This window comes from Panthera pardus, unplaced genomic scaffold, assembly GCF_024362965.1.
Source record: "Panthera pardus isolate Hobbes unplaced genomic scaffold, ASM2436296v1 HiC_scaffold_15, whole genome shotgun sequence".
Classification (NCBI taxonomy): Eukaryota; Metazoa; Chordata; class Mammalia; order Carnivora; family Felidae; genus Panthera; species Panthera pardus.
In genome coordinates this window covers 67,001,766-67,029,210 of record NW_026526710.1, presented here as the reverse complement: position 1 = coordinate 67,029,210, position 27,445 = coordinate 67,001,766, and the positions used below count along the sequence as shown (strand labels likewise).

The 27,445-nt window shown below is 37.1% G+C and overlaps 1 protein-coding gene across 4 annotated transcripts in view; it reads right to left on the bottom strand.

Moving 5' to 3' along the window:
* The window catches only part of DCC (DCC netrin 1 receptor), a 1,128,596-nt gene that overhangs the window by 68,088 nt on the left and 1,033,063 nt on the right, over window positions 1–27,445 (bottom strand). For all 4 annotated transcript variants that reach the window (XM_053902733.1, XM_019464025.2, XM_019464024.2 and 1 more), the window contains one exon: window positions 8,894–8,959. In XM_053902733.1, the coding sequence (XP_053758708.1) occupies window positions 8,894–8,959 (66 nt within the window). The remainder of the gene's footprint in view (window positions 1–8,893; window positions 8,960–27,445) is intronic.

Sequence of the window (27,445 nt, the reverse complement as noted above, 5' to 3'; positions counted from 1 at the left end):
TACATAATGTTCATTCATTGACATTGAACTCACAGTCAACAACATCATAACTCATGCTTGAGTGAAGCTTAATTAACACACACATTTTCTCCATAAGCTACAGCATACAGCCTTTTGCGTGTAGGAACAGTAAACAGCACTTCAGCACTACGTTGAAGGCCACTTTAAACCCTGAAACCACCACTAAAAAATGCACAAAAATGTAAAAAAAAATGGCACTACATACACTGTAGAAAGGACGCTTGTTTACACTGTGAGAGCTGAAACAATAAGGCAGAGGGTCATCTTGTTTATTTCAGCTGAGTTCGTGAGCACTGGGCTACTCAAACTTTTGGCTGCTCTGCGCATGTCCACAATGACCATAAAAGCACTACAGGTATCGATTTTGGTGGTTAAAAATAAATTCTAGCAGTAAGTGAATTCACAATAACAATCTGCAAATAATGACAATCAACCATATATTTGAACACATCAAAAGACTGTTCCAAATTAGGAAAAATGTTAGAGCTCATCAATCTAGATCACTACAGATAAAAGTTCTGGAAGACAGCCTGACTCCAGAAGAGGCAAGATGACATTTACTATCTTTTGGGCTTCAGAGGGGAAACTTCATGATGTAATTCAGAGATTTGCAAATATCCTTCTGGACACTGTGATTATTTCATGAGATAATGGATGCAACACACTGGCCACAGGCCCTGACACAGGGTTGGCTCTCAATAGACATTATGAAGCGCTTCAATATTCATTCTATGTGATCTTTCCAACTTAAAGAAAAATATAGTGTCCTGATACATCTGTTCCTGTTGTTACTACAATAGCTTGGGTATCCAGTGTCTTGGTAATCAAAGACTTAGATGTGTTTCATTAAAATTGGTGAGAAGAGAATTAAGTTTTGAAAAGTCACATGGGCATTCCATCCACTTTTTATTTTCATAACATTTGATTGCCATAAAATGTTTCAACCTTTTTATACTACATTTAATAAAAATAAATATATACTTCATAATCTTATGGGCCTAAAGTCTCAAGTAATAATTGGAAAATTGGTTTCATGAAATAATAATGTCTTTAATTTTTAGAGTATTTGGGAGAGAACAGATCCAATGATTGCTTGGGACTAAGCTTCTTTCCTACATTTGCAGTCTTCCCTGATAACAATTTTGTTATTATAACACTTTGAGCTCAACATATGTCTCAATAATTTTACAGGTCTTTGAATTTGAACAGAAATTCCTATGGCATTGAATATTTCAAAGCATCTCCCCCTGAAATAAAGTGCTATATAGTCAACCAGCTGGAAGAAACTTTACAGATAATCTAGCCCAATGTTCCCTAAAATGAAATATTAATCAGCATTATGGGGTTGGGAGGAAGTTCCTTGGTCAATTAAGTTGGAAAACATATTTCCTTTCTCAAATCTCAGAATTTTGAACATGCTAATGTGAACTGTGAATTGCTAGGAGAGATAGGGCAGGCACAGTAAAGAATATACCCAATTATTCTAGAAAAATGTACTGAAGATCCAGTTAGGTGCTGGGGATATGATGCTGTGATCCGAACATGGATGGACCTTGAGGGCATTATGCTAATGAAATAAGTCAGATATAGAAAGACAAATCTACATGATATCACTTGTATGTGGAATCTGAAAAAGCTGAACTCATAGAAACAGACAGTACTAGAATGGTGGCTACCAAGACTGGGGGTTGGGGGAAATGGGGAGATGTTGGTCAAAAGGTATAAATTTCCAGTTATCAGATGAACAAATTCTGGGGTGACAATGTACATCATGGTGATTATGGTTAATAATACTGTACTATATACTTGAAAGTTGCATGGATTATAAATCTTAAATTTTCTCATTACAAAAAAATAAATGGTAATTATGTGATGTGATGGGGATGTCAGCTAACACTATGGTGGTGATTGTTTTACAGTCTATAAGTTAGCAAATTAACACATTGTACACCTTAAATTTATACAGTGTTATATGTCTATTATACCTCAGTAAAGCTGGAGAGGGGGATGGTGATGGGCAGAGAAAATTCATGAAAGGATTCAAGCAGCCTAAAAGAAAACTATAAGAGGTATATACATACAGTTGTGATGTAGCCTTCAGCCTGCCCAACTAGTTAGAACAGAGGAAAAAATCAATATATATTAAATGGCCTATCTTTTCCATTCCTAAAACATGTACCTTGTCTGGGTCATTTCTCACCTGGGATCAACCCATAGCTCTTACAAGGAAGAATGAAAACTCCATTTCTGAGCTATTTTTCTGGAAGAACAGAGAGGGAGCAATAGCCAGGCTATCGAACCACTAAAACGTATTTATAGGGCCATGCTTATATTGTTTCATAATAATTTGTATGTCATTGTCTTATATATTGTGTGGTCTGAGAACAGTTTCCAAATTAGAATTGGAAACTACTGGGGAGGCGCCCGAGCAGGAGGATCCTAGGCTTGCCTCCTCCCAAGAACACAACTAGGTAAGTATCAAATTAGAATATTGTGATTGCTCCCCCCTCACACCCCTCAAAGAGGCATGATTGTTGACTTCATGGAGGTTACAACTTACTGGAAAAGATGTATGAAACAGATCATGAAACAAATATAAAATTAAAACTATAATTGGTATTTTTAAAAAGTAGAGTTCAAAAGAAAGATGCAATATGAGAACATAACAGTCCTTGGAGGAGAAGAGAGGTCATGAAAGGCCTCATTACAGAAGTAACATGGAGGCAGAATCATGGAGGATCCTAGGAGTTAGCTCCTCTTTCTTTACAAAGGAACTGAGAGAAGATCATATGTCTGGAACATTGGGAGCAAAAGGGAAATGGCACAAAATGAGGTTGGAAAGAGAAACAAGACTCAGTTCATTCAAGAGCCCTGTAGGTCACATTCAGTTATTTTCAGTACAATCACAGACCATTTAAGGGCTTTCAGGAAGGAAGATGTTGCTGGTGGAAGCAGAGAGACCAGCTAAGAAGATGTTAACAGTCTCCAGGTGAGAAGGAGTGATAACTTCAACTGAAATGGTGGCCATGGCAGTCAAGCAAAGTAGACAGGTGCAAAACACAATCTGAGAATGAATAATCAAAAGCAGATTGCATATGGAGGAGGAAAAAAGGAAGCATCGGGCAGGTTTAGACTTAAGTGATTGTCCTATGTCTGAAATGAGGGAGAGGGTGAAAGACCAAGAAAGGAAAAACAAAAGCTCAGTCTTGACTATCTCAGGGTTGAGATCTTATGATAAATTATAAAGAGGCAGCTAGAAGGTCTGGGTTAGAAATATAAATTTCGGAGCTGGCACACAGATGGGAGTGGACAAGGTCACCGAATCAAGAGTATAGAGTTAGTGGAGATGCTTTCTCAAGACTAACACCTCTAGTATTCAGGTAAAAGGGGAGAACCAGGCAAAAGAGAAGTGAGTGGCCAAAGTTCCCAATACTTATGTGACCATGGACCATTTTTTCTCAGAGCTTCTCATGGGACCCATTTACCTTGGAACAACCTTTGGGGAATTGGTGATCTAGATCAGTGGTTTTTAACTGAGGAGATTTTGCTCCCTAAGGGGAAATTTGGCAAAGTGTAGAGGTATTTTTGGTTCTTAAAACATGGTAGAGGGGAAATACCCTTGGCATGTAGTGCGTAAAAGCCAGGGATGCATAGGAGAAGCCCCACAACAAAAAATTATCCAGTCTCAAATAACAATAGCTCTGAGGTAGAGGAATCCTGATCTAGCTTAACATTTTCTATGTTCAGATGAAAAACTAAGATCCCAAGAGTTTAAGTGACTTGATTCACACAGTTCTAATCCTTGGCAAAGTCGTATTAGAACCTGGGGGTTGGTATTAGTCTGGGATCTTTAAAATCATTTGTGATAGATAATGGTTGGACGGCAGGTAGGCAGAGCCCCTTATAGACTAAAACTTGAGACCCTGGACCACTCCAATTACCTTTCTATGAATGATGTAAAGTTTTATTTCTGGACCTTTCCTTTGGCATTAAGGTGTCTGTTGAGTGCTTACAATAGCTCACCAACCTCAGAATGATCATTTCATGCAAATATGGAAGAGCTTTTATGTCTATTTTATTTATATTAGTTAAAATATTACTGCATTCTGAAAATAATAAAACAAAAGTTTTTAAGAGTAAGGGTCAAATCATGATCTTTTCTCCCAAACACACAGTGTAAGGCATATTTTACAGAACACCTAATATGATTCTGAATATCTAAAAATTAATGATATTGATTTTTAGAAATATTTCACCAAAGCATCAACCTATCAAAGTTAATTTGGGTTTTAAAGGTTGAGATCAATACAACCACATATTTGTAGGGATTATAGATCTCTTAACCAAAATTACTAATTTTATAAATTACACACAGATCCATCAACAAAAAAAAATTGCTGATTTATCTTTCCCAATGAGAACAGCAAGATTGAAGTGATTTTCAGTGTTGTATTCATACAAATATAAACTACAAAATCACATTTTCAGAAGTTGAAGATTTTCCTGCTTTGAGAATGTGGACCACAAAATTGAATACACCATAAAAGTAAAATACTGCCATATCAGTACCTATTAGCTTTGATTCTACCTGTCATAAGAAAATAATTTAGGAAGCCTCTTCAGTTTCCTCAATTTAATTAAGGGCTTACAACTACAAGAGTAAACATGAACTATAGCTTTGTTTTTATTTGAATTCCAAGAGTGCATTTTTAAAGAGTGGCATGCTGTAAGAGAAAGTAAGTGACTAGTGAGGTCTAAATTTATTTGCAACTAGCTTGAGGATCCCGACAATAAGCCATTATTCTATTATAATTCTTTGAAGGATGAATACAGGAAGTGTAGGGAGAGATAGGAAAACTCTAATTCAGTCATTCTAAGAGGAGATATATGAAAATTTCCTGGTGTATGAGGTTTAAAAGCTCAGATTTTAAAATGTTTTTGTTGACTCAGCCTAGGTTGGGTGGGTTTGGAGTTTTATCAGTCAAGGTTTTTCATTTGTACATTGGATTGGAAATTATAACCCTTCTTAAGGCATAATAAGACATTAGCAGAACTTTAATTAGAAAGGTAGGGTTTTTCAGATGCCTTTGCTGATTTGCTCGTAATAACCTAAGCTAAAGTCAAATTACATATTTACCATCATTTATCAGTTAGAAAAATAGAATGGGAAACAGATTGAGTTTGCTCTCCACCATCCATGTCTCTTAGAGGTTATCAATTCAATCAAGTAGCCTGTAATAATTTGTGATTCCAGTAAAGATTCTAGAAATGATTCAGGTGCTTTGTTCATCCCATTCATTTAACATGAAACACCTAAAACATCATTATGTGTTGCAGAAAATTGAGAAGGGGTGATGGGCAATGATCTATCTAAGCTGGTTCAAAGTCACTGGCTATTGTTCCTCTATTTTATCTTCATGACTTTCTCTAGTGAGATAATGTATATCAGACTAAATTTAATTGCAATTATTTTTCTGACTAGGAATCTTAAATGGCAAAAAAAAAAAAAGAATACAATAACATGCATTCCCATCAATTACTATAATTCTCTTCATCTGAGATCTGACTCCTGTGAAAAGTTCTTGTTGACTTAACCTGTTAGCATCGAATTTGGTGGTCTGGGGTTTCTTTTCAGAAATCTCACTTTATTTTGAAGGGCAAATTCAAATAGTCAATACCAAACTTTCAAACTTGATCCAAAATTAGGACTGCTATATTGGCTCAATCAAATTTCAGTTATTTGTAGTCACTTGTACATGTGCACCTTGAGATGCATACATACTTTGAAATGGAAATTTCTTGCAATAGTTTCCTTTATCTCATATATATAGGTGATTAGAAACGATTCAAATTTTCTGGCCTCCTGTATTTTTACTTGCTAAACTTGAAAATTCTATTCAAACTTAGAGTTCTTTAGGACATGTCGTTTAAGAGAATGCCTAGTTTTATGTTTGTGGCTTACACTGGCTCCACCCTTAACATGCATGACCACTGCTTATTAGAGGGTAGAAACAGTGAAGGGACAATTGTTCCTTCTCAATTAACTGTTCTGGCTCTTTCTTAATTTCTTGGCACTCTGTCTCTTCAAAAAACACCATCCTGTGCCAGTATAGATAGTCAGCCCTTAGCTGCGGATGAATTCCATTTTGAAACTCTCTGTAGAAACCATATCTGAAAATCAGCTCTGCAGGATCACTCTAAAAAGGGGATCATGCTAATTCTTGGCATGGACTCTAAACCTAGAACCCATCTCAGGGCAAAAAACACTACAATGTTATTTCCCCACACGATTTCAATGATGACCTTCTTTTACCCTCCCTCATATCCCTGGGATTTTTCTCACTCTCTTTCATCTTCCTGAAGTGTATTCCTCTGCCTTATCCACCTGGGTAATTCCCCCTCTTCATTTGTTGTTCCTGTGGAGGTCTAGTTTTCAATCTGTGTGCATAGTATAGCAAGCACCCTGCACACAGTGATGGCTTAGGGGCATTTCTAACTGATTACTTGAATGCATGAAGTGTGTTTGGCATATTGTTGACTCTTGACATAAAATTTGAAGCAAAAGAATGAGTTGATGAAACTTGCACAGTTTTGGGAAGGGAACCATCATTATCTAAACCTATTGAAGGAACATGCCCTTTGTCTGTTTTCAGTCCCAACACATCCCTCCTCTCAACTTTCTGTTGTGAGCTTCCTAAAGTGTCCCTTGTGTGTCTGAGAGCCTGGAAACTATCAGATCCAGACACCAGCTATAGAAGGTGTCTAATTTTCAAATACCTATAGGAGATAATGTCACTTCATGTGGGTAGAGGATGTGTGTACAAGACAATAGGACGTGGTGAGGACTGTAGCAACCTGGAGAGAGCATTCTGGGTATAACCTTAGACAGGTATGATTGGAATATATTTAGGAAGCTTAAATGTAAGAATTTATACTTATCTGGTTAAGTAAACTGCATTAATAGCAGAAGAGGGTATGCCTGGTAATTAGAAAAGAAGTCAACAGGTAAATATATGTTCCTGAATCCAATACTGGACAGAGGAGGGGAGGCTGAGCCTTTAAATGGAGCATCTGGTCTACTGCACATACATATACGTCCTCTTTGAGAAAATAGATGCATTAGGTTATCATTACCTATAATAGGAAATAATCACTTAGCTGAACCCCTTATTCCAATTTCTCACTCAGTAAACAACTTTTAGATTGCAATTTGGCTTCCCATATGGATTTTTATTTTTATTAAAAAAATTTTTTTAATTTTTATTTATTCTTGAGAGAGAGACAGAGCATGAGTGGGGGAGGGGCAGCGAGTGAGGGAGACACAGAATCCGAAGCAGGCTCCAGGCTCTGAGCCATCAGCACAGAGCACGATGTGGGGCTCAAACTCACAAGCTGTGAGATCATGACCTGAGCCAAAGTTGGAAGCTTAACCGACGAAACCACCCAGGTGTCCCAACCCATATGGATTTTTAAATAGAAGACCATTCAAATGAATATTTATCTATTCAGAAATCAAATTTTTCATGAAAACCTGCTAAAATTGTTGCATAAACATATTGTGTTATTTTCATAAAATAAAATACTAGGAGTATTTGTAAACACACAGATGAATCTTAAAAACAAAATTAAAGATGAATGCAAGATGCAACAAGATATGTATCCTATGATGCCATTTTTATAAAGTGATAAACATGTATAGTAATATTATAATGTTTAGGGATATATATCTATATAGTAAAAACCATATTTGGGAGAGTGGTTACATCAATGGGGAATGGAGGAAATGGTGGAGAAGCATGTGATGAGGCAGAGATATATAACAGATTTCAATTATATGTTGAATCTTTTATATTTTAACCTTGCTGATGAGTACACAAGTTTTCATATTTGTGTTTTAACTATATGAACTATATATCTAGCAAACCAAACGAAACAACAGCAACTGAACAAATGTTTAAAAACCTATGAAAGGAACTTATCATATATACATCAGTCCCTTAGAAGTTTGGCTTGTATTAATCCATTCTCCCAAAGTTTCTATTTCAGCAAAACTGAGGACAAGATCTTAGAAGACAGCTCCAACACTAACACCAACTGCTTCTTCTGTGCAGTGCTAGATATTATTTCTGGCCGACCCCAAAGCATATGAATGGTCCATCAGGATGAGCAGAAATAAACGTTTAATCCTTAGAGTGTGAAGAAAAATTAGCAATAAGTTGCTAAAGGATTCTGAAGAGTAAATTCTCTAAGCAAAAATTCTTAGTGACCAGTTTAGGAAACTAAGTGGGTTTCAGTTCAATCTCCCTTAGAGATCACCTTTCTCTAATAATATTAAATTTTTGGAGACATTTTATTCCTTTATTTTTTTAATGTGAGAAAGAGAGAGAGTGGGAGAGGGACAGAGGGGAGGGGACAGAGGATCTGAAGCAGGCTCTGTGCTGACACAGTGAGCCTGATGTGGGGTTCGAACTCGCAACTCGTGAGATCATGACCTGAGCTGAAGTCTCAACCGACTGAGCCACCCAGGAGCCCCTGGAAACCTTTGAAATACATATAACACTTTAAAATGTAGGTATTATATTAGTAACAACTCTGAATCATTTATAAAATTTTCCATGGTTGAACTTTTCAACTGACTATTTTGTGCACTCAACTCTCATTGGCATTATCTCCTGGTAGAATGTACTACAGGTTTGCTAATAACTTCATATTTGTTTTTTTTATATATAACTTAATACTTCTATTACCCCACTAAAATCCTAGGTCTGGGATTCTTAACACTTTCAGTAAGTAAAAAAATTGCCTCAGACACTCTAGAATTAACCATTTAATTAATATAACTAATCCAATAGAATCTAATTGATAGACTTACCATTGAGAGTGCTTCTATCAATCAAATTAGTATCAACTGGCCAATAACCTCCATCTCCATGACGACCTATTTGTTGGGAAAACATATTAGCATGTTAGTGGATATACAGCATGAAAGCATAATGAAACAGACAAAAATAATAAATATTTTAAAACACACACACAATTGAACAAGGTATTTTGGCTACTTCAAAGAAAGTCTGAGACTATTAATACCATTATGTTTTGTGAAAAAATGTTATTTTCTATGTGTCAAAAAATCTGTCATGAAAATAGACTCTTTTTTACAAAAAGCTAAATTCAATTCCTCTTTGAAAAGTTGTCCCCACTTATTTTTTTCTTCCAATCTCCTTATAAAAGTGTCCCCAGAAGGTACAGCAGCGGTTTGAGTCCCAGTGTAACATCTCAGAACAGAAAGGGTGCCGGCCATGGCTCCTAGAGAGGCAGACGCCCACCTCTTTCATGCTGCAAGAGGTCCATCCATCTGACACGACTTTGTGGCAAATTATCATTATTACCCTACAAGGGGACTGCACATTTTGTCTTATAACTGGGTTTTGAGCAGTCCTTGTGGTATGTGCAAAACAGGTGCCTGGGAACGAGATATTAGATACAGAGTCAAGAATGGGGTTATGGCACAGCTCACATACCTGTTCTGAATTTTTCTTAAAAACACAGCAGGGAAGAAAGAAGGCTTCTTTAACACCACATTATTGGAAGCACTGCTTTCCAGTAGGTGTGCAACAGTTGTAAAAGCAGTATTGAAGAGAATTGAGCCAGAAATAACCAGAATTGTGCTATAATTGAAATTTAATTAATGATATTTCACCACAGGTGATACCTTTTTCTATTGGTACATTTGTGGAACTGTAATTAGTTTTTTCAGATTTTGAATTCTAGAATGTCTATTAAGTAGAAAATTTATAAGAACACATTTGGGAGTTGAATTTATATGCAAACACATAGAAGAATACAGCTAATATTCCATTTCTTCACTTCAGAGTTATTTCTGTGAGCAGTTAGAATCAGTGGATGACGTAGAGGAAGCCACCTGAGGCACCCGGCTACAATAACATAGGATGTTTTCTCACATTGCTTAGATTTTATTTTTCTTCTTTTAAGTCCTGCTCTTGTGACATTCTTTGGCATCCCAGACACTCCTCTTGCTAAAGCTTTCTCAAGATCCCATCATTTTATTTGCAAAACAGTTGTGAGCAACAAACCCAAATCTTGTTAACAGACTATACGTTCAGAATTTTAAAAATTCCTTTCATATCAAGTCCGAGCTGAAGTTAGGATATCAAGCTTCCAACAAGCAGTGCATAAATTAATCCAATCACACCATAATCTGTTTTCAGCATCAATTGGTAAATTTCAAATCTGCTGGCCAGTGACTGTGGTCTCCCGTAAGCGTAGGCAGGAGAGAAGCAAATGAAATAAGCAGCCATTGGGAACATTTTGGTGGGCTGACTAAAATGTGCACAAGCCTTTTCCCAAACACCTTCCTTGTGTGACTCTGATACATTTGGGTTTCAATAAGCAGAGGATAAACTTTGCCCACGGGACACGGTAAGATCAATGTTGGAAGAAATGAAGCGAGACAGAAGTTCTGTATGAATATTAAGGTAGCTTTTCTCACACCTGAAAGCAACTAGATTGCAAAGCAATCAGCCAAAGTGCCATCACTTAGGCCAGTAAAGCAATAAATGATTCCTGGTGGGAGTAATCCTGTATTGGCTGGAAATTAGGTAAATAGTCTGTGGAGGATTTTCCTTTTCCTCTAGCATCCTGACAAATGTCTTTTTAATGAAGTTTCTCAGACTCCCAGCTAGTTTGTGGGAAGATGCAGAAACAAGCCCACAAGCACATCCATATATTACTCAGACATAAAGCTCTATGGGTACAGCACCCCCTGGATTTAGCGAGGCTATTGATTACACTGTGAATTTCAAACAGGTAGGAGAAAACCAGATGTTCTATGGTTAGGCTCCATGTCAGATAAAGGAATTCAGGACATCTTTCTAAATAAGAGAGGGCAGCTTAAAACTTGAGCATTCTGCCCACACAATCTAGTATATTGACATTGCTTAACTTTTTGTTGGTTATTATTAGATTGATACCAGAAAAGAAAATTAAGTAACTCTTAAACCCAACAGAAAGTACTTTAAAGAAACTTGATATCATCAACAAGCAAGATTGGATTTATGGTAATGTAAAGTCTTAGAACCACTTCACTAAGGAAACACAAAACTCATTTCTGGGATATTGGTGAGTCTGGGGATCTCTTCATCTAAAGACGTGAGAATCAAATTTTAACTTTGTGTGCGGGTATGCTTCTCCTTTCTAAAATATGTCTTTTAACTTCCAGAAAGGCTTCCTTTATGGATAAATAATAAGCTAAAACAAAAAAGATTCTCCCACTTCTTTAAGGCAAGAACCACAAAGTTGTCAAATGAGGGGACACTGAAGACCAAGAGGACCCTGAGTGCTATTGCTTGCACATCAAAGCATTTTTAAGGGCTTTTTGATGTGGATCAAATGCTAAATGTGTTTATTTTACTTGGTTAATTTCATAAGCACCGATCTAGGGAAACAGAAGATGAATGGGAATCTTCAAGATGGAAAGTCAGTTGATGCAAAAGTATAAAGTACTGTCTGATCCCAGAGGTCTTAGTTTTATTAATGGAGCATAAAACAGGTAACAGTTCATTCAGAATTTATTAAGGGCCTACTAAACATAAGGCACAGTCCTAGGTCCTTGAGGAAGTGGTAATATAAAAAAAAACATGTATTAGGTAAGGATCCTGCCATGACAGATCAAGTTGGGTCACTGTATCCAGATCCTATATAGAATCTAAAAACTAACTGCAGATGGTTTTAATTCGTACTGGCCTTAAAGATTTAAGAACAAGTTACCCCATCTTTTGCTATAACAATACTATTAGGTCTAATTTAAAATGGTTTTTTGTCTAATATTATTAAAAGAACTACATGCAAATAAAAATAATGTATTATTTTCAGTCTTACATGTTCTGTACTTATATTTTCCATAAAAGTTCTAAGTTTCTTTTTTTTTTCCATACTGCCCTAAATCTCTAACATTTCTCACAATTAAAAATTGCAAGTAAGTAAATAAATACATGAAATTTAAATATAACATTTATAAAAATAATGTTAGTAAATAGCAATGTATAAAGGCTTTTTGTATTCAAATGAGGCTTAACATGGTTCAAAAGTTGGAAATGGGTAGTTTCTTCTTTCTTTTTTATAGAATTAGTAGTATCATGACTTTATGTGACAGTAATCAGAATGTGCTTTATGAAGAAAATATACATTCTACAGAATCTAAAGAATTCTTGTGTGACTCTGTACCCATATTCTCTTTGTAATAGAAATGAGGGGGAGGAAAGGAATTGAGATGCTGAAGAGTAATGAATTTATACACCATTTAACCAAGTAGGCATTTTATCCAGATAATTTTATCCAAAAATCACTTCTTCCAGAAATTTTTGATAATTAAAACAAATGTTTTCTACTTTTCCTTAGGTTTTGAAACCAGGAAATGGTGCTTTCACAAAGAACGATAAAACAAAACAAATGAGCCCATGGTTAACTTTTAAAAAAGGAAGTGTATGGCTATTTTAGAGTTATTCAAAATTATTTATATATTTTAAAATTTATTTTATTTAGGTACTTATTAAGTAGGTCCAAACCAGAAATTTCTTATTCCTCCCCTTGAGGAGGAATTTTTACAATATGATACGTTATGAAGTCATTTAAAGAGCGAACATAAGCAATAAAGTCACTTAAAGAGTAAATAAAGTTTATTTATTTTTGAGAGAGAGAGAGAAAGAGAGAAAGAGAGAGAGAGAGAGAGAGAGAGAATAAACAGGGGAGGGGCAGAGAGAGAGGGAGACCCAGAAACTGAAGCTGGCTCCAGGCTCTGAGCTGTTAGCACAAAGCTGGATGGCAGGGCTCAAACTCATGAACCACAGGATCATGACCTGAGCTGAAGTTAGATGCTTACCCGGCACCCCAAGAATAAACTTTTATATTTTATTCAAAGGATTGATCTTCTCTTCCTCTTTTTTTTTTTTTTTTTTTTTTTGCAAGAGACAAATTCCTCCTTGGGCAAAAGCTAAAGTCTCCATGATATTCCTGTTGTTTGCTCTCTGGATTGAGGGGGAAAGTGAACAGAGGCAGTATGACTTCCTGTAGGAAGTGTGCTTATTGTTATATTCCTTGGTGCTTACTAAAATGACATGTATACTGTGTTCTCAATGCCTGATGAGTGACTAATGTGAGTTAGAATGCTCAATGATGTATTGTTAATATGAACAAAAGTTTAAGTTATTATACAAGTTATTTTCTATGTTCTTATTCTTACATATCACTTAAAATATTACTTTTATATTTTTATTGTGGTGTGTGTGTGTATGTGTGTGTGTGTGTGCGTGTGTGTGCGTGTGTGTGCAGGATGAAACATTAATGTTTACGTTATGTCCCTACTTTTAGCAGACATGGGCAGATGGAGAATATTTCCATGACAAAACATTTTTCAGCCCCTACCAAAGATTAATTCAACTGGGATTTCTAGAGTCTGGCTTTTTTCAGAGTAGATGTTTCTAAGTTTACAGAGGAGTTAATGGAAAATTAATCTGCAGAGGACATGGAGAAAACTGGATGTGGTAGTTCTGATCTATTCATTAATCTACCTTCTCCGAGTGAGGACAACAGAGAGTCCTCCAGAATGGCACCCATGCCATTCAATCAATTTGAAGAAAAACATATGGCCCATAATCTAAATCGAATGAATAGATTGGTCATCTAACAAATGTTTAATACACATCCTCCCAAGGATGCAGAGCACTGAGGTATCTTCTTGATCTTAGAGTTGATTTTCTGAAAATAATTCTGGTGATAATGATGGAAATTGAATTGATTTTGTGTCTTACATACCAGTGGATAAAGGATATCTATTAATGACACCTGAATAGAGTGTTACAGTCCAATACACAGATCATATGGAGACCTATTTTAAAGCAGATGATTTTTCAGAGGCTGGAAAAGTGTCTAAGAGATCAATTTATCATGCAGTTGATAATACTGCTGACTTTGAACAAAGGCATCAGGGTATCTAAAAACCAGGAAGTGAAATCATAACTCATGCCTAGGATATTTCAAAAATATATTAATGGAAAAGAATTAATCAACACATTGTTTACAAGTAAACATGAAAGAAAGCTCACTGATTGAATGTTACTACTTCAGATGTAAGGAAAGCTAACGTGCCTGCCACATATTGAGACTTGGTGCTCAACAAATCCTTCTTACTTTCCTTCCTTCAAAACATCTCCTTATATTTATGAGCTGTGGCAAGTCTAAGAGCAGTAATTTGTGGCAATGGGAATGTATTTGATGACCTATTCTGAGTCAGACACAGTGCACGAGAACCAAATATGCAATTGTCCATCTTTTCCTTGACTAGGAGAGGCACTATTTTTTTGAAGTTCCAATTTCTGATCATATGCAATAAAATATGAACAGAGTAGACTACAATAAAAGCAAATTCATTTTAAAAGAATCTTTAGAAGTGAATCTAAAATCTAAGATTATTTTTTTATATACAAATATTATGAATTGGGTGATCATAAAATTATGAAAATCAGGACACTTTAAGATGGAAGAGGGTGCTATTGTCAATTTTTCCTGGATCTGCATATTAATCAGGACACTCCTGGACAAAATAGAAATTATAGTCATCATAGACATGAACAATTTAAGTAAATGGCTCTTGGTTGACATTTCAGTGTGATTTGGGGTCCTAAATTCCTGAGGCATATGTGTAGTCTTTTGCAGTTTGGCAACAGACAGGTGAAGAGTTGCCTGACAAATGTTCTAAGGTAGAAAAAAAAATACAAACACTGCACTCTTTTTCTTTTGCCAGCACCAGAGTAAAACAGCCCTATGCTAGACTAACTGGTATCTGGATTTCTGAACATGATGATACATGTCAGCCAATGAGAAGAAAAGAAAAAAAATACATACATACATATTAATAATATGGTGATTATGGGATTTTCTCCCCTCACCAGAATCTCCTTGTATGAATCCTTGCTGTAGTATATCTGCATTAATGGCCAGTATATGGGTCTAAGACAACACTTTCAGATGCAGCCTTGTCTTTATTAGAATCTAAAAACCCTCCTGTTCCTCTAAATATGGGGCCTCTCCTGGATGACTAGATCTCCCCAAGAGCTAGCTCATTTACCAGACTAAAACATGGAGAATGAGGAAGAATTTCTTGTGGATTATAAAGGAGCAGCTGTTCTTAAAAGCCACTGAATGATCATGAAATTCTCCCCTACCTCGATGGTCCACAAGCTTATCCCAAAGGCAGTGTGAGATATGTTTGTGTCTGAATGAAAGTTACCAAGCAGTGCAAGAAGTAACAAAAGAGCATGGAAGCTCTTTCTTCTCCAAGTGACTGCATGTTAGCAAGCTGCAACTACAGTATGAAAACACTAGAACATAAGTATCACACTGACTTCAGTGCAAGTATATATAAATAATGACACTGTTGGGGCACAACCTTTTTTTCATTCACGTATCAGCCCATGTTCCATTCATCTAGTCAACAACTGTATTGAATGGACCCATTATTTAAGTATTAGGGATATAAAGTCACTACTGCAAAGGCTCATAAATTAGCGAGGGGGAAAATGTTAAGGGAGTATTACAAACTACATTGTATATTCAAAGTTTTAAGAGTATTATAAGTAGGTGCCACAATGGAAAAATAGGATGATTGACTATGCCTAGTAAAATGATGGAAATCTTTTCAGGGTGACATCTGAGTTGAGAATTAAAAGATGAGTAGATCAGGTAAAGAGTGAGGTGGGTAAGCTTAGAAAGACAGGAAGACACGAAATAATAAAAGTCCCTATATGTTCTACCAAACACTCTAAAGTTTCTCTTGCAGAAGACAGGGGACCATTACAGATATTTCATGCAGAAAAGTGACTTAATTGAATATGTATTTTAGACAGAGTATTGTGGCTGAGTGTGAAGAAAAAATGACAAGAGACTGTTGTAATAAGTAGCATGAGGATAATATTAATTATGAATCTACAAGGCAGATATTATCAGCTCCATTTCATAGGTGAGTAAACTGTGGGTGAGAAAGACTAACTAATATACTCATTTTAACCAGCTGAATAGGCTTGACTCTGACGACGATTTTACCATTAGTAGGTGAATTAAAGGAAGGATGGGAGAGAGAGTTGGACAGAAATTAGAGCATCTCTCAGAGTTGATCCTGGTGTGTGAGTGTGAAAGTTTAGATGTGGGAGTGTGACTTGAGGTGGTAACTCCATTTTCAATAGGACACACAGAATACCACAGACTTAGGAAGACAAAGGAAATAGTCCAGTTTGTAACCATGCTGAGCAATGGGGCCAGTAAAGGTGACAGTTCAGAAAACACATAGCAGAAGTGGACAAATAAGGCTAGGGAAACTCTTCAAACATGAGGGATACTTAGGCCCTATTCCTACTCCTACTCCTATGCCTGTTCCTATTCCCATTCCATGTCTTCCTTTCCTTTCCTGCCCCATGGTCTCGCACCCCTCTCCCCAAGAAAGAAATAATTGGCATCAGCAGGCAAGAGTGAATGGGGTTTGCAGGGATCTGCATACAAGCTAGCATGCTGATCTTCAGTGGACAGTGTAGACAGTAGATACTTGGTGTGTCGAAAAATAGGAAAGCCAGAGAACTGCTGTGTTAGAACGCAGAGAAAGAGCAAAATCCTCACCAATTTCTCTCTCTCTCTCTCTCCCCCCCATTGTGCACTATTCTGCATAATGGTTCCCTAACTGTCCCTTGAATGTGGCTTGCAATCCTCAATCCTCATTGAGCAGCTTCTTGGCATCCTGATATTCCCATTCTAGGATTTCTCTAAATAAAGGTTCAAGTAATCTTTCCCTCTGCAATCATTTGTGTCAAATCAAGTTCTACTCATATATTAAAAGTTCAATCTTGGGTTTAAGGAGTCTTTTCTGCTACTATAGATAGTGATTTCTGATCTAAAACCCTATCATATGATATACATACAAGATGATACCACTTTTTTAAATGTTTCTTTCTTATCTTTTTTTTTTGAGGGGGGGGGGTTTGGGGCAGAGAGAGAGGGAAACACAGAATCCGAAGCAGGCTCCAGGCTCTGAGCTGTCAGCACAGAGCCCGGTGCAGGGCTCAAACTTGCAAACCGTGAGATCATAGCCTGAGCTGAAGCCGGATGCTTAACAGACTGAGCCACTCAGGCACCCCACAAGATGGTACCACTTGATTTCACATTTCATATTTTTCATGTTGGGCTGGGAGTATTTACATACCCTTCCTAACTATATTTCATGCTTCTTAAAAACTGACTCATGGAACTGTATTCCTTTCTTATGCTTCACCACACCCAGCAGTGCTAGGAACATAGTTACCAGCAAGCTGTCAAAAGTGAGTCCAGTCCTTATCATACTGCACGTTTGAAATTTCAAAAACTCATCAACACCCATTAGTTTTTATTTTTCTCCTTTCTATACTCAGAATTACAAGCAGCAGGGGAAATGCAAGAAAAACAAATTTTCTGCTAACAAGAAATGACAGGTAGGGTAGAGATCAAGACAAGTGCACAGGAGGTCAGAATCATCTACAAATGTAACCACCATTTCCTAAATCAGAAAGAATGTGTTGTTTTCCTGTTTGGCTTTAACTTCATAGATGAATATTAAAGATATTTTTGTCTTATTGGAAAAATATTTTCACAATGTTTTCATCTTCCCCAAGATCAGTAACATACACTAATTACCCACAGCCTTGAGTATTATTTGGGTCTCCAAACTATACTTTTGATCAGATGGTAAAGTCTTTCTTTCCAGATTATTCTGTGACTGTTTCCCTAAAGATGTGTGTCATAAGTCAGTTCAATAGACACTTTCCAGGCAACTCTAACATGATTGAGAATGGGAGGTGGGGATGAAGAGTGTCAATCAGACCAGTCTTCTGCCATCAAGGAGTTTACAACCTGGCCCAGAGGATGGGAATATAAATAGAAAACTATAAGAAATGCAGAACAGGGCAAGGGATAAGTTGGGTGTGATGGACATGCAGAAGAACCAAAGCCTAGAAAGGTGGGAATGTCTTCTTGGAAGAAAAGCAGAATTGCAATGGGAGTCTTAAAAGATGAGGACCTACCATGGAAGTTTTTTGTGTGTCTTCTGTCCGTGAAATACAGCCAGACCAACACTAAACCATCCTACACACCTAGAAAACTGATCTGAGGATTAACATAACAATCTGCACAACCTGAACCACAGAATTCAGCAGGTATGTGGCACAGAGAGGTGAACTTAGGGAGTGAGAAGCCATGACGGGCAGGGAGGTGTTTTTGCGTGTAGAGAGAGGATGGAGATGGCGGGGAGAATATGGGAAAAGCACCCCTCCCCAGAAGCAGCTGGGGAGAAGGTGGAAAATTGGAAACAGCTGCAGGGACTGAACTAAAAAGGGAGAAAGGAGAAAGAAGAGGGTTTAAATTCCATTAAGACTATAAACAGGGGGAGTGCAGAGTTTGCAACTCCACAACTCGATAACTGGCGGTGCTCTGGTGGGAAGGGCGAATCCCCAGGAGCAGAGTGGGGTCCAGCAGATTCTCAGGCCACACAGGGAGAGGTGGTTTCACTGCTGGAAGGACATTTGGTAGAGGCTGTGAGGCAGCCTGGGCCAAGCAGACCCCAGAGAATGGCTGCATTCACTGGTGCTGGAACAAGGTCCTTGAGGGTGAAGCCTGGTGCCAGATGTGTGTTGTGATTTTCCATAATCCCTGAAATGCTGCTGCTACACTATCACAAACTTTTTCAGGTGCGGGCTGGCACCTGGCTGCAGTCTCTGGGCATCGGCAGCAGCACAGTGACATGAACTTTCCTGGGTGCGGCCAGCATTCGACCATTGCTTGGTGAGACCCTCCACAGAGGGGTGGAATGGGTCAAAGCCGCAGTCCTTCAGAAGTAAGGAGTTGGGGAAAACAGCTACATCTGAGACAAAGCTCAGGAGAGGGGTACTACCTGGGACTCGGTCGCAGACAGTGTGGAAGTGGGGAGTGGACGAAGGCTGAAGACAAAGGATGGGTGCACGATTGCTGATCAGGGAGAACAGAGTTCGGATCTAGAGACTGCGTAGCTGGGTGATGCCATTTTCACTGCTCCAGTGTATGTGCATAGGCACCTACAAATGCCACAACAATACACCCCAGTAAGCTAGCAGCGCCATCTAGTGCAGAACAGAGGCATTACACTAAGCCCCGCCGAACTGGGCAAACCTCGCTCTTCTAGAACAGAAGTCTCACCGCCTGCTTTGTCTATGGACTATAAAGCACTTCATAGTCTTACTTCTAGGGGAAAACTGAAGTAATTTCAGTTGTATTTCAGTCTGTTAGCAGTTCCAAATATCCAATTTTCTTTTTCTTTTTACTTTTTTCTTTTTAATTTCTTTTTCTTGAGTACAGAAAGAGAAAAAATAATTTTTATTTTCAATTTTTATTAAAATATTTTTAATTTTTTACTATATTTTCTACTTTTGTGTAAATTTTTTCAAATTCTATTTTGCTTCCATCATTTTATTTTAGTCTACTTCTGTGTATTCATTTTTTCAAATTTTCAAATGATTTATTTTTTTTCTTTTTCATTTCTTTTCTTTTTCTTGAATATAGAAAGAGAAAAAATTCATTTTTATTATTAATTTTTATTAAAATACTTTAATTTTTTCTACTATATGTTTTACTTTTGTGTAAATTTTTTTCAAATTATAGTTTACTTTAATCATTTCATTTTAGTCTACTTCAGTGTATTCATTTTTTCAAATTTTCAAATGATTTCCTTTTTTTCTCTTCTTTCCCCTTTTTTCTCTAATCTGTCAAGCCACTTTCAACACCCAGACCAAAACACACCTAGGATCTAGCATCATTTATTCAATTTTGTGTGTGTGTGTGTTTAATTTTTTAATTTTAACATTTTTTAAATTTTAATTGTTTTAAATTTTAATTGTTTTTAATTTTAATTATTTATACCTCATTAATTCCTTTTATCCCTTCAAAATAATAAAACAAAGGGATTCACCCCCAAAAAAAGAGCAGGAAGAAACGACAGCCAGGGACTTAACCAACACAGATACAAGCAAGATGTCTGAACCAGAATTTAGAATCACAATAATAAGAATACTAGCTGGAGTTGAAAATAGAATTGCTTTATGCGGAGATAAAAGAAGTAAAAACTAGTCATAATGAAATAAAAAATACTATAACTGAGCTGCAATCATGAATGGATGCCGCAGCGGCAAGGATGGATGAGGCAGAACAGAGAATCAGCAACATAGAGGGCAAACTTATGGAGAATAACGAAGCAGAAAAAAAAGAGGGAGATTAAGGCAAAAGAGCATGATCTAAAAATTAGAGAAATCAGTGACTCATTAAAAAAGGAACAACATCAGAATCATAGGGTTCCAGAAGAGGAAGAGAGAGACATAGGGGTAGAAGGATTATGTGAGCAAATCATAGTGGAAAACTTTCCTAAGCTGGGGAAAGACACAGCCATCAAAATCCAAGAAGCACAGAGGACCCCTGTTAGATTCAACAAAAACCGACCATCAACAAGGTGCATCATAGTCAAATTCACAAAATACTCAGGCAAGGAGAGAATCATGAAAGCAGCAAGGGAAAGAAAAGTTCCTAACTTACAAGGGAAGACAAATCAGGTTTGTAGCAGACCTATCCACAGAAACTTGGCAGGACAGAAAGGAGTGGCAGGAGATATTCAATGTTGAATCAGAAAAATATGCAGGCAAGAATTCTCTACCTAGCAAGGTTGTCATTCAAAATAGAAGGAGAGATAAAAAGTTTCCTAGACAAACAAAAATTAAAGGAGTTTGTGACCACTAAACCAGCCCTGCAAGAAATTTTAAGGTGGACTCTCTAAGGGGAGAAAAGATGAAAATATAAATAAATAAATAAATAAATAAATAAATAAATAAATACCAAAAGCAACAAAGATTAGAAAGGACCAGAGAACACCACCAGATACTCCAACTCTACAAGCAACATAATGGCAATAAATTCATATCTTTCAGTACTCACTCTAAACATCTAAGGACTCAATGCTCTAATCAAAAGACATAGGGTAACAGAATGGATAAGAAAACAACATCCATCTATATGCTGTTTACAAGAGACCCACTTTAGAGGTAAAGACTCCTTCAGATTGAAAGTAAGGGGATGGAAACCATCTATCATGCTAATGGTCAACAGAAGAAAGCCGGAGTAGCCACACTTATATCAGACAATCTAGACTTTAAAATAAAGACTGTATCAAGAGATGCAAAAGGGCATTATTCCAAAATTAAGGGGTCTATCCACCAAGAAGACCTAACAACTGTAAACATTTATGTGCCAAATGTGGAAGCACCCAAATATATAAATCAATTAATCAGAAACATTAAGAAACTCATCGGTAGTAATACCATAATACTAGGAGACTTCAACACCTCACTCACAGCAATGGACAGATAATCTAATAAAAAAATCAACAAGGAAACAATGGCTTTGAATGACACACTGGACCAGATGGACTTAACAGTATATTCAGAACATTTCATCCTAAAGCAGTGGAATATAGATTCTTCTCCAGTGCACATGGAACGTTCTCCAGAATAGACCACATACTGGGACACAAATCAGCCCTCAGCAAGTACAAAAAGATTGAGATCATACCATGCATATTTTCGAGACCACAACGCTATGAAACTCAAAATCAACCACAAGAAAAAATTTGGAAAGGTAACAAATACTTGGAGACTGAAGAACATCCTACTAAAGAATGAATGGTCTAACTAAGAAGTGAAAGAGGAAATTAAAAGTATATAGAAGCCAATGAAAATGATAATACCACAACCCAAAACCTCTGGGACGCAGCAAAGGTGGTCGTAAGAGGAAAGTATACAGCAATCCAGGCCTTCCTAAAGAAGGAAGAAAGATCTCAGATACAAAACCTAACCTTATGCCTTAAAGAGTTGGAAAAAGAACAGCAAATAAAACCCAAAAACAGGATAAGACAGGAAATAATAAAGATTAGAGTAGAAATTAATGCTATCGAAACCAAAAAAAAAAAACAAAAAACAACAACAACAGTAGAACAGATTAATTAAACCAGAAGCTGGTTCTTTGAAAGAATTAACAAAATTGATAAACAACCAGCCAGTTTGATCAAAAAGAAAAAGGAAAGGACCCAAATAAATAAAACCAAGAAGGAAAGAGGAGAGATCACAACCAACACAGCAGAAATAAAAACAATAATAAGAGAATATTATGAGCAATTATATGCCAATAAAATGGGCATTCTAGAAGAAATGGACAAATTCCTAGAAACATATACACTACCAAAACTGAAACAGGAAGAAATAAAGAATTTGAACAGACCCATAACCAGTAAGGAAATCAAATTAGTAATCAAAAATCTCCCAAAAAACAAGAGTCCAGTGCCAGATGGCTTTCCAGGGGAATTCTACCAAACATATAAGGAAGAGTTAGCACCTATTCTCTTGAAGCTGTTCCAAAAAATAGAAATGAAAGGAAAACTTTTGAACTCTTTCTATGAAGCCAGCATTACCTTGATTCCAAAACCAGACAGAGACCCTACTAAAAAGGAGAACTATAGACCAATTTCCCTGATGAACATGGATGCAAAAACCCTCAACAAGATATTAGCCCACCAGATCCAACAATACATTAAAAAAATTATTCACCACGACCAAGTGGGATTTATACCTGGTACACAGGGCTTGTTCAATATCTGCAAAACAATTAACGTGATTCATCACATCAATAAAAGAAAGGATAAGAACCATATGATACTCTCAATAGATGCAGAGAAAGCATTTGACAACATATGGCATCCTTTCTTGATAAAAACCCTCAAGAAAGTAGGGATAGAAGGACCATACCTCGAAATCATAAAAGCCATATATGAACAACCCAAAGCTAATATCATCCTCATTGGGGAAAAAATGAGAGCTTTCCCCCTAAGGTCAGAAACAAGACAGGGACGTCCACTTTCACCACTGTTATTCAACATTGTATTGGAAGTCTTAGCCTCTGCAATCAGATAGCACAAAGAAATAAAAGGCATCCGAATTGTTCAGGAGGAGGTCAAACTTTCACTCTTCACAGATGACATGATACTCTATATGGAAAACCCTAAAGATTCCACCAAAAAACTAGAACTGATTCATGAATTCAGCAAAGTTGCAGGATATAAAATCAACGCACAAAAATCGGTTGCATCCCTATACACCAACAATGAAGCAACAGAAAGAGAAATCAAGGAATCAATCCCATTTATAGTTGCACCAAAAACCATAAAATACCTAGGAAAAAATCCAACCAAAGAGGTGGAAAAATCTATACACTGAAAACTATTGAAATCTTCTGAAAGAAATTGAAGAAGACACACACAAAACAATGGGAAAAGATTCCATGCTCCTAAATAGGAAGAACAAATACTGTTAAAATGTCAATACTACCCAAAGCAATCTACATATTCAATGCAATCCCTATCAAAATAACACCAGCATTCTTCACAGACCTTGAACAAATAATCCTAAAATTTGTATGCAACCAGAAAAGACCCCAAATAGCCAAAGCAATCTTGAAAAAGAAAACCAAAGCAGGAGGCATCACAATCCTGGACTTCAAACTATACTACAAAGCTGTAATCATCAAGACAGTATGGTACTGGCACAAGAACAGACATTCAGATCAATGGAATGGAATACAAACCCCAAAATGGACCTAAAAACATATGGCCAACTAATCTTTGACAAAGCGGGAAAGAATATCCAATGGAATAAAGACAGTCTCTTCAGCAAGTGGTGCTGGGAAAACTGGACAGCGACATGCAGAAGAATGAAGCTGGACCACTTTCTTACACCATACACAGAAATAAACTCAAAATGGATGAAAGACCTAAATGTAAGACAGGAAGCCATCAAAACCCTGGAGGAGAAAGCAGGCAAAACCTCTTTGATCTTGGCTGCAACAACTTCTTACTCAACACATCTCTGGAGGCAAGAGAAACAAAAGCAAAAATGAACTACTAGGACCTCATCAAAATAAAAAGCTTCTGCACAGTGAAGGAAACAATCAGCAAAACTAAAAGGCAACAGACAATGGGAGAAAATATTTACAAATGATATAGCAAATAAAGGGTTAGTATTCAAAATCTGTAAAGAACTTATCAAACTCAACACCCACAAAACAGATAATCCAGGGAAGAAATGGGCAAAAGACATGATTAGACCCTTCTCCAAAGAAGACATCCAGATGGCAAACTGACACATGAAAAAATGCTCAACATCACTCATCATCAGGGAAATACAAATCAAAACCACCTTGAGACACGACCTTACACCTGTCAGAATGGCTAACATGAACAACTCAGGCAATGACAGATGTTGGCGAGGATGCAGAGAAAGAGGATCTCTTTTGCATCGGTGGGAATGCAAGCTGGTGCAGCCACTCTGGAAAACAGTATGGAAGTTCCTCAAAAAACTAAAAATAGAACTACCCTAAGACCCAGCAATTGCACTACTAGGTATTTATCCAAGGGATACAGGTGTGCTGTTTTGAAGGGGTACATGCACCCCAATGTTTATAGCAGTGCTATCAAGAATAGCCAAAGTATGGAAAGAACTCAAATGTCCACTGACGGATGAATGGATAAAGATGTGGTATATATATACAATGGAGTATTACTCGACAATCAAAAACAATGAAATCTTGCCATTTGCAACTATGTGGATGGAACTGGAGGGTATTAGGCTAAGTGAAATTAGTCAGAGAAAGACAAATGTCATATGACTTCACTCATATGAGGACTTTAAGAGACAAAACAGATGAACATAAGCGAAGGGAAACAAAAATAATATAAAAACAGAGAGGGGGACAAAGCATAAGACATTCATAAATATGGAGAACAAACAGAAGGTTACTGGAGGAGGTGTGGGGGAGGGATGGGCTAAATGGGTAAGGGGTATTAAGGAATCTACTCCTGAAATCATTGTTGCACTATATGCTAACTAATTTGGATGTAAATTTAAAAATAAAATTTAAAAAAAATCTTTCAATGGACAATAACTATCAAGTATGAAAAGATACCTAATAAACCTAAATTCCTTTGCTAAAAAAAAAAAGAAAAAGGATGAGGACCTGACTCGCTAGAGAAAGGAGCAAGTCTTGCTAAAGGTAAGAGGATGGTACCAGTTAGCAAACAGAGTTGGAAAAATGCACCTTTCCCAGAGTGATTTGTGCATTTTTGCTAATTGGCTGTGGCATATGTGGAGGGATGTACTAGTTGTGAAGCTAGAAAAGGGTAGCTGGTGTCAGGCAGCCAGAGTCTGGATGTCAAAGAACTGACTTTATTTCATAAGCATCAGTGAGCCATCTGAGTTTTGGGAAGAGAATTGAGGAGGCAGAGTCCAGGACTAACAGAAGTGGGCAAAAAATGAAGCCAGGAGCCTGGTATTTGGCTACTGTCTGTAGCAAAGAAGAACTTGTTTAAGAAATCGTTTTGAGGGCTTGTTAACAAACAGGTCTATCTTTTGGGTCTGAGAAACTTAGAATTATGCCATGAATCACATCAATTCTTAAGAGTACTGAGTATGTGTTTTCTTTTGGAGTTACCTACTGAAACATAAAAGCTCTTGAGAGGTTTTTAGGCAGCTACTTGACTGCTTGCTGGGAACATGAGAAGCACCTCAACACTTTATCAAAAGCTCACTACTCATTTCTCACCCCTACTTTTACACCAGAATCATAATTTCTAGAATTGCAAAATTTGGACCTGAGAAAAGCACAGGTGAGAATAGCTCTTTCAAGAGGGTGTAGCAAGCAATTGAATAATAAAGTAGTTGAAACTACACACAATAATAAGGTAAAAAGAGGTTATAATTTTCAATTAAATAGCTCCCATCAAAAGGTGCTAAAGGCTTCAATTTTTTAAACGGCACCCTGGCTGCTGTAATCCAAACCCTGCAAAGTCTGGATTACATTAACTAAATTCCAAGCTTGACTAGACTGCCTTGAAAACCCTACTTTCTTGAAATTGGAAACAATTAATGTTCTGTTTATTCATGATATTAAACCTACTGAGGTGTAAAATGGCAGGTGTAGTGTTAAGTACTTTGCCTGAATACCCTACTGAGGAAAGACAAAGAACTTTCAACTAGGTGAATGTATGGTGATGCCATTTAGGCTTCACTTTTTGGATAACAGAGTAGGAACCAATTAACGCACTGCATTTCCAGAAATGATACAGTGGTTAAGAGCAGAGACTCTAGATTTAGTTAACCTGGGTATATATCTTAGCCTAACCACTTACCTACTGTGAGTGTTTTCTGGCAAGTTTTAGCATCTCGGTGTCTCATTTTCTACATCTGGAATGTTATGAGGATAAAATATGATAGTACATGGACAGTGCACAGATACCTACTGGTATCAATCATTCTTCTAAATGTGAATTTAGAAGAATGTGAAGTGGTACACTGTGTGAAGATGCTATGCTTGGGTATTTTACCCCAATACCAATCTTTAAGTTCAATCATCTGAAATCATGAAAGAAAATAAAAGATAATTTGGGCTAAAGTCATCATTTCACAGGTGAGGATGCTGAGAGATGTCAGTCACATGCCCAAAGTCACACAGGAGGTCACGGTGGCAAGATGGTACTAGAATTTGAGGTATCTGATCCCATTCTTGGAGCACACACTAAGTGCTGATGGGAAAGCCAGAGCTTTATCTGCCATTACCATAATTCAGAGGAGAATAATTCTCCCTCCTGGTGGGAGGGCAGTACTCAGCACCAGGATCTATAAACTGGCCTATGAATTTCCGCCTCCTTTGTTGATGTGGTGTTTTAGATCACCTCTCTGCAGGCTACGGAGAGTGAAAAGACACTTGAGAGTGCTCAAAGCAAGCATTTTCTTCCTGATTCATCTCAGCAATGACACAGATCATTTCATGAAGAGTCCTACTCTCTTTAATGCACTGTGACATGGCCCTGGCACCTCAAAATGCCCCAATGGGCAGACAGGGAAACACACATGACATTGTAAGCATTTGTAGTCATGCTAAGAATGATCACTTTTTACACATAGACACCTCAAGGTGGAGAACAATATTTGGGGGTTAAACAAATATGAGGATGTAAAAACAACCCTTTAAGATTAGAAGTTTGATCTGATAATCGCTTCTGAGAATTGGTCATATTTTATAGTTACAGCTACCCTCCATTGCAACCCCAAGCAGAGGCTTTTATAAATGTTTCCAGGAGAAGCTCTAAATGGTTTAAGCTCATTATAGAAAATCAAAGAGCCAAATTTTTCATACACAGAGCAATAGCCTATAGTGGACAGGCTACACTCTGGGAGACAGAGAGAAATGTGTCTGCCCAATACTGCCCACA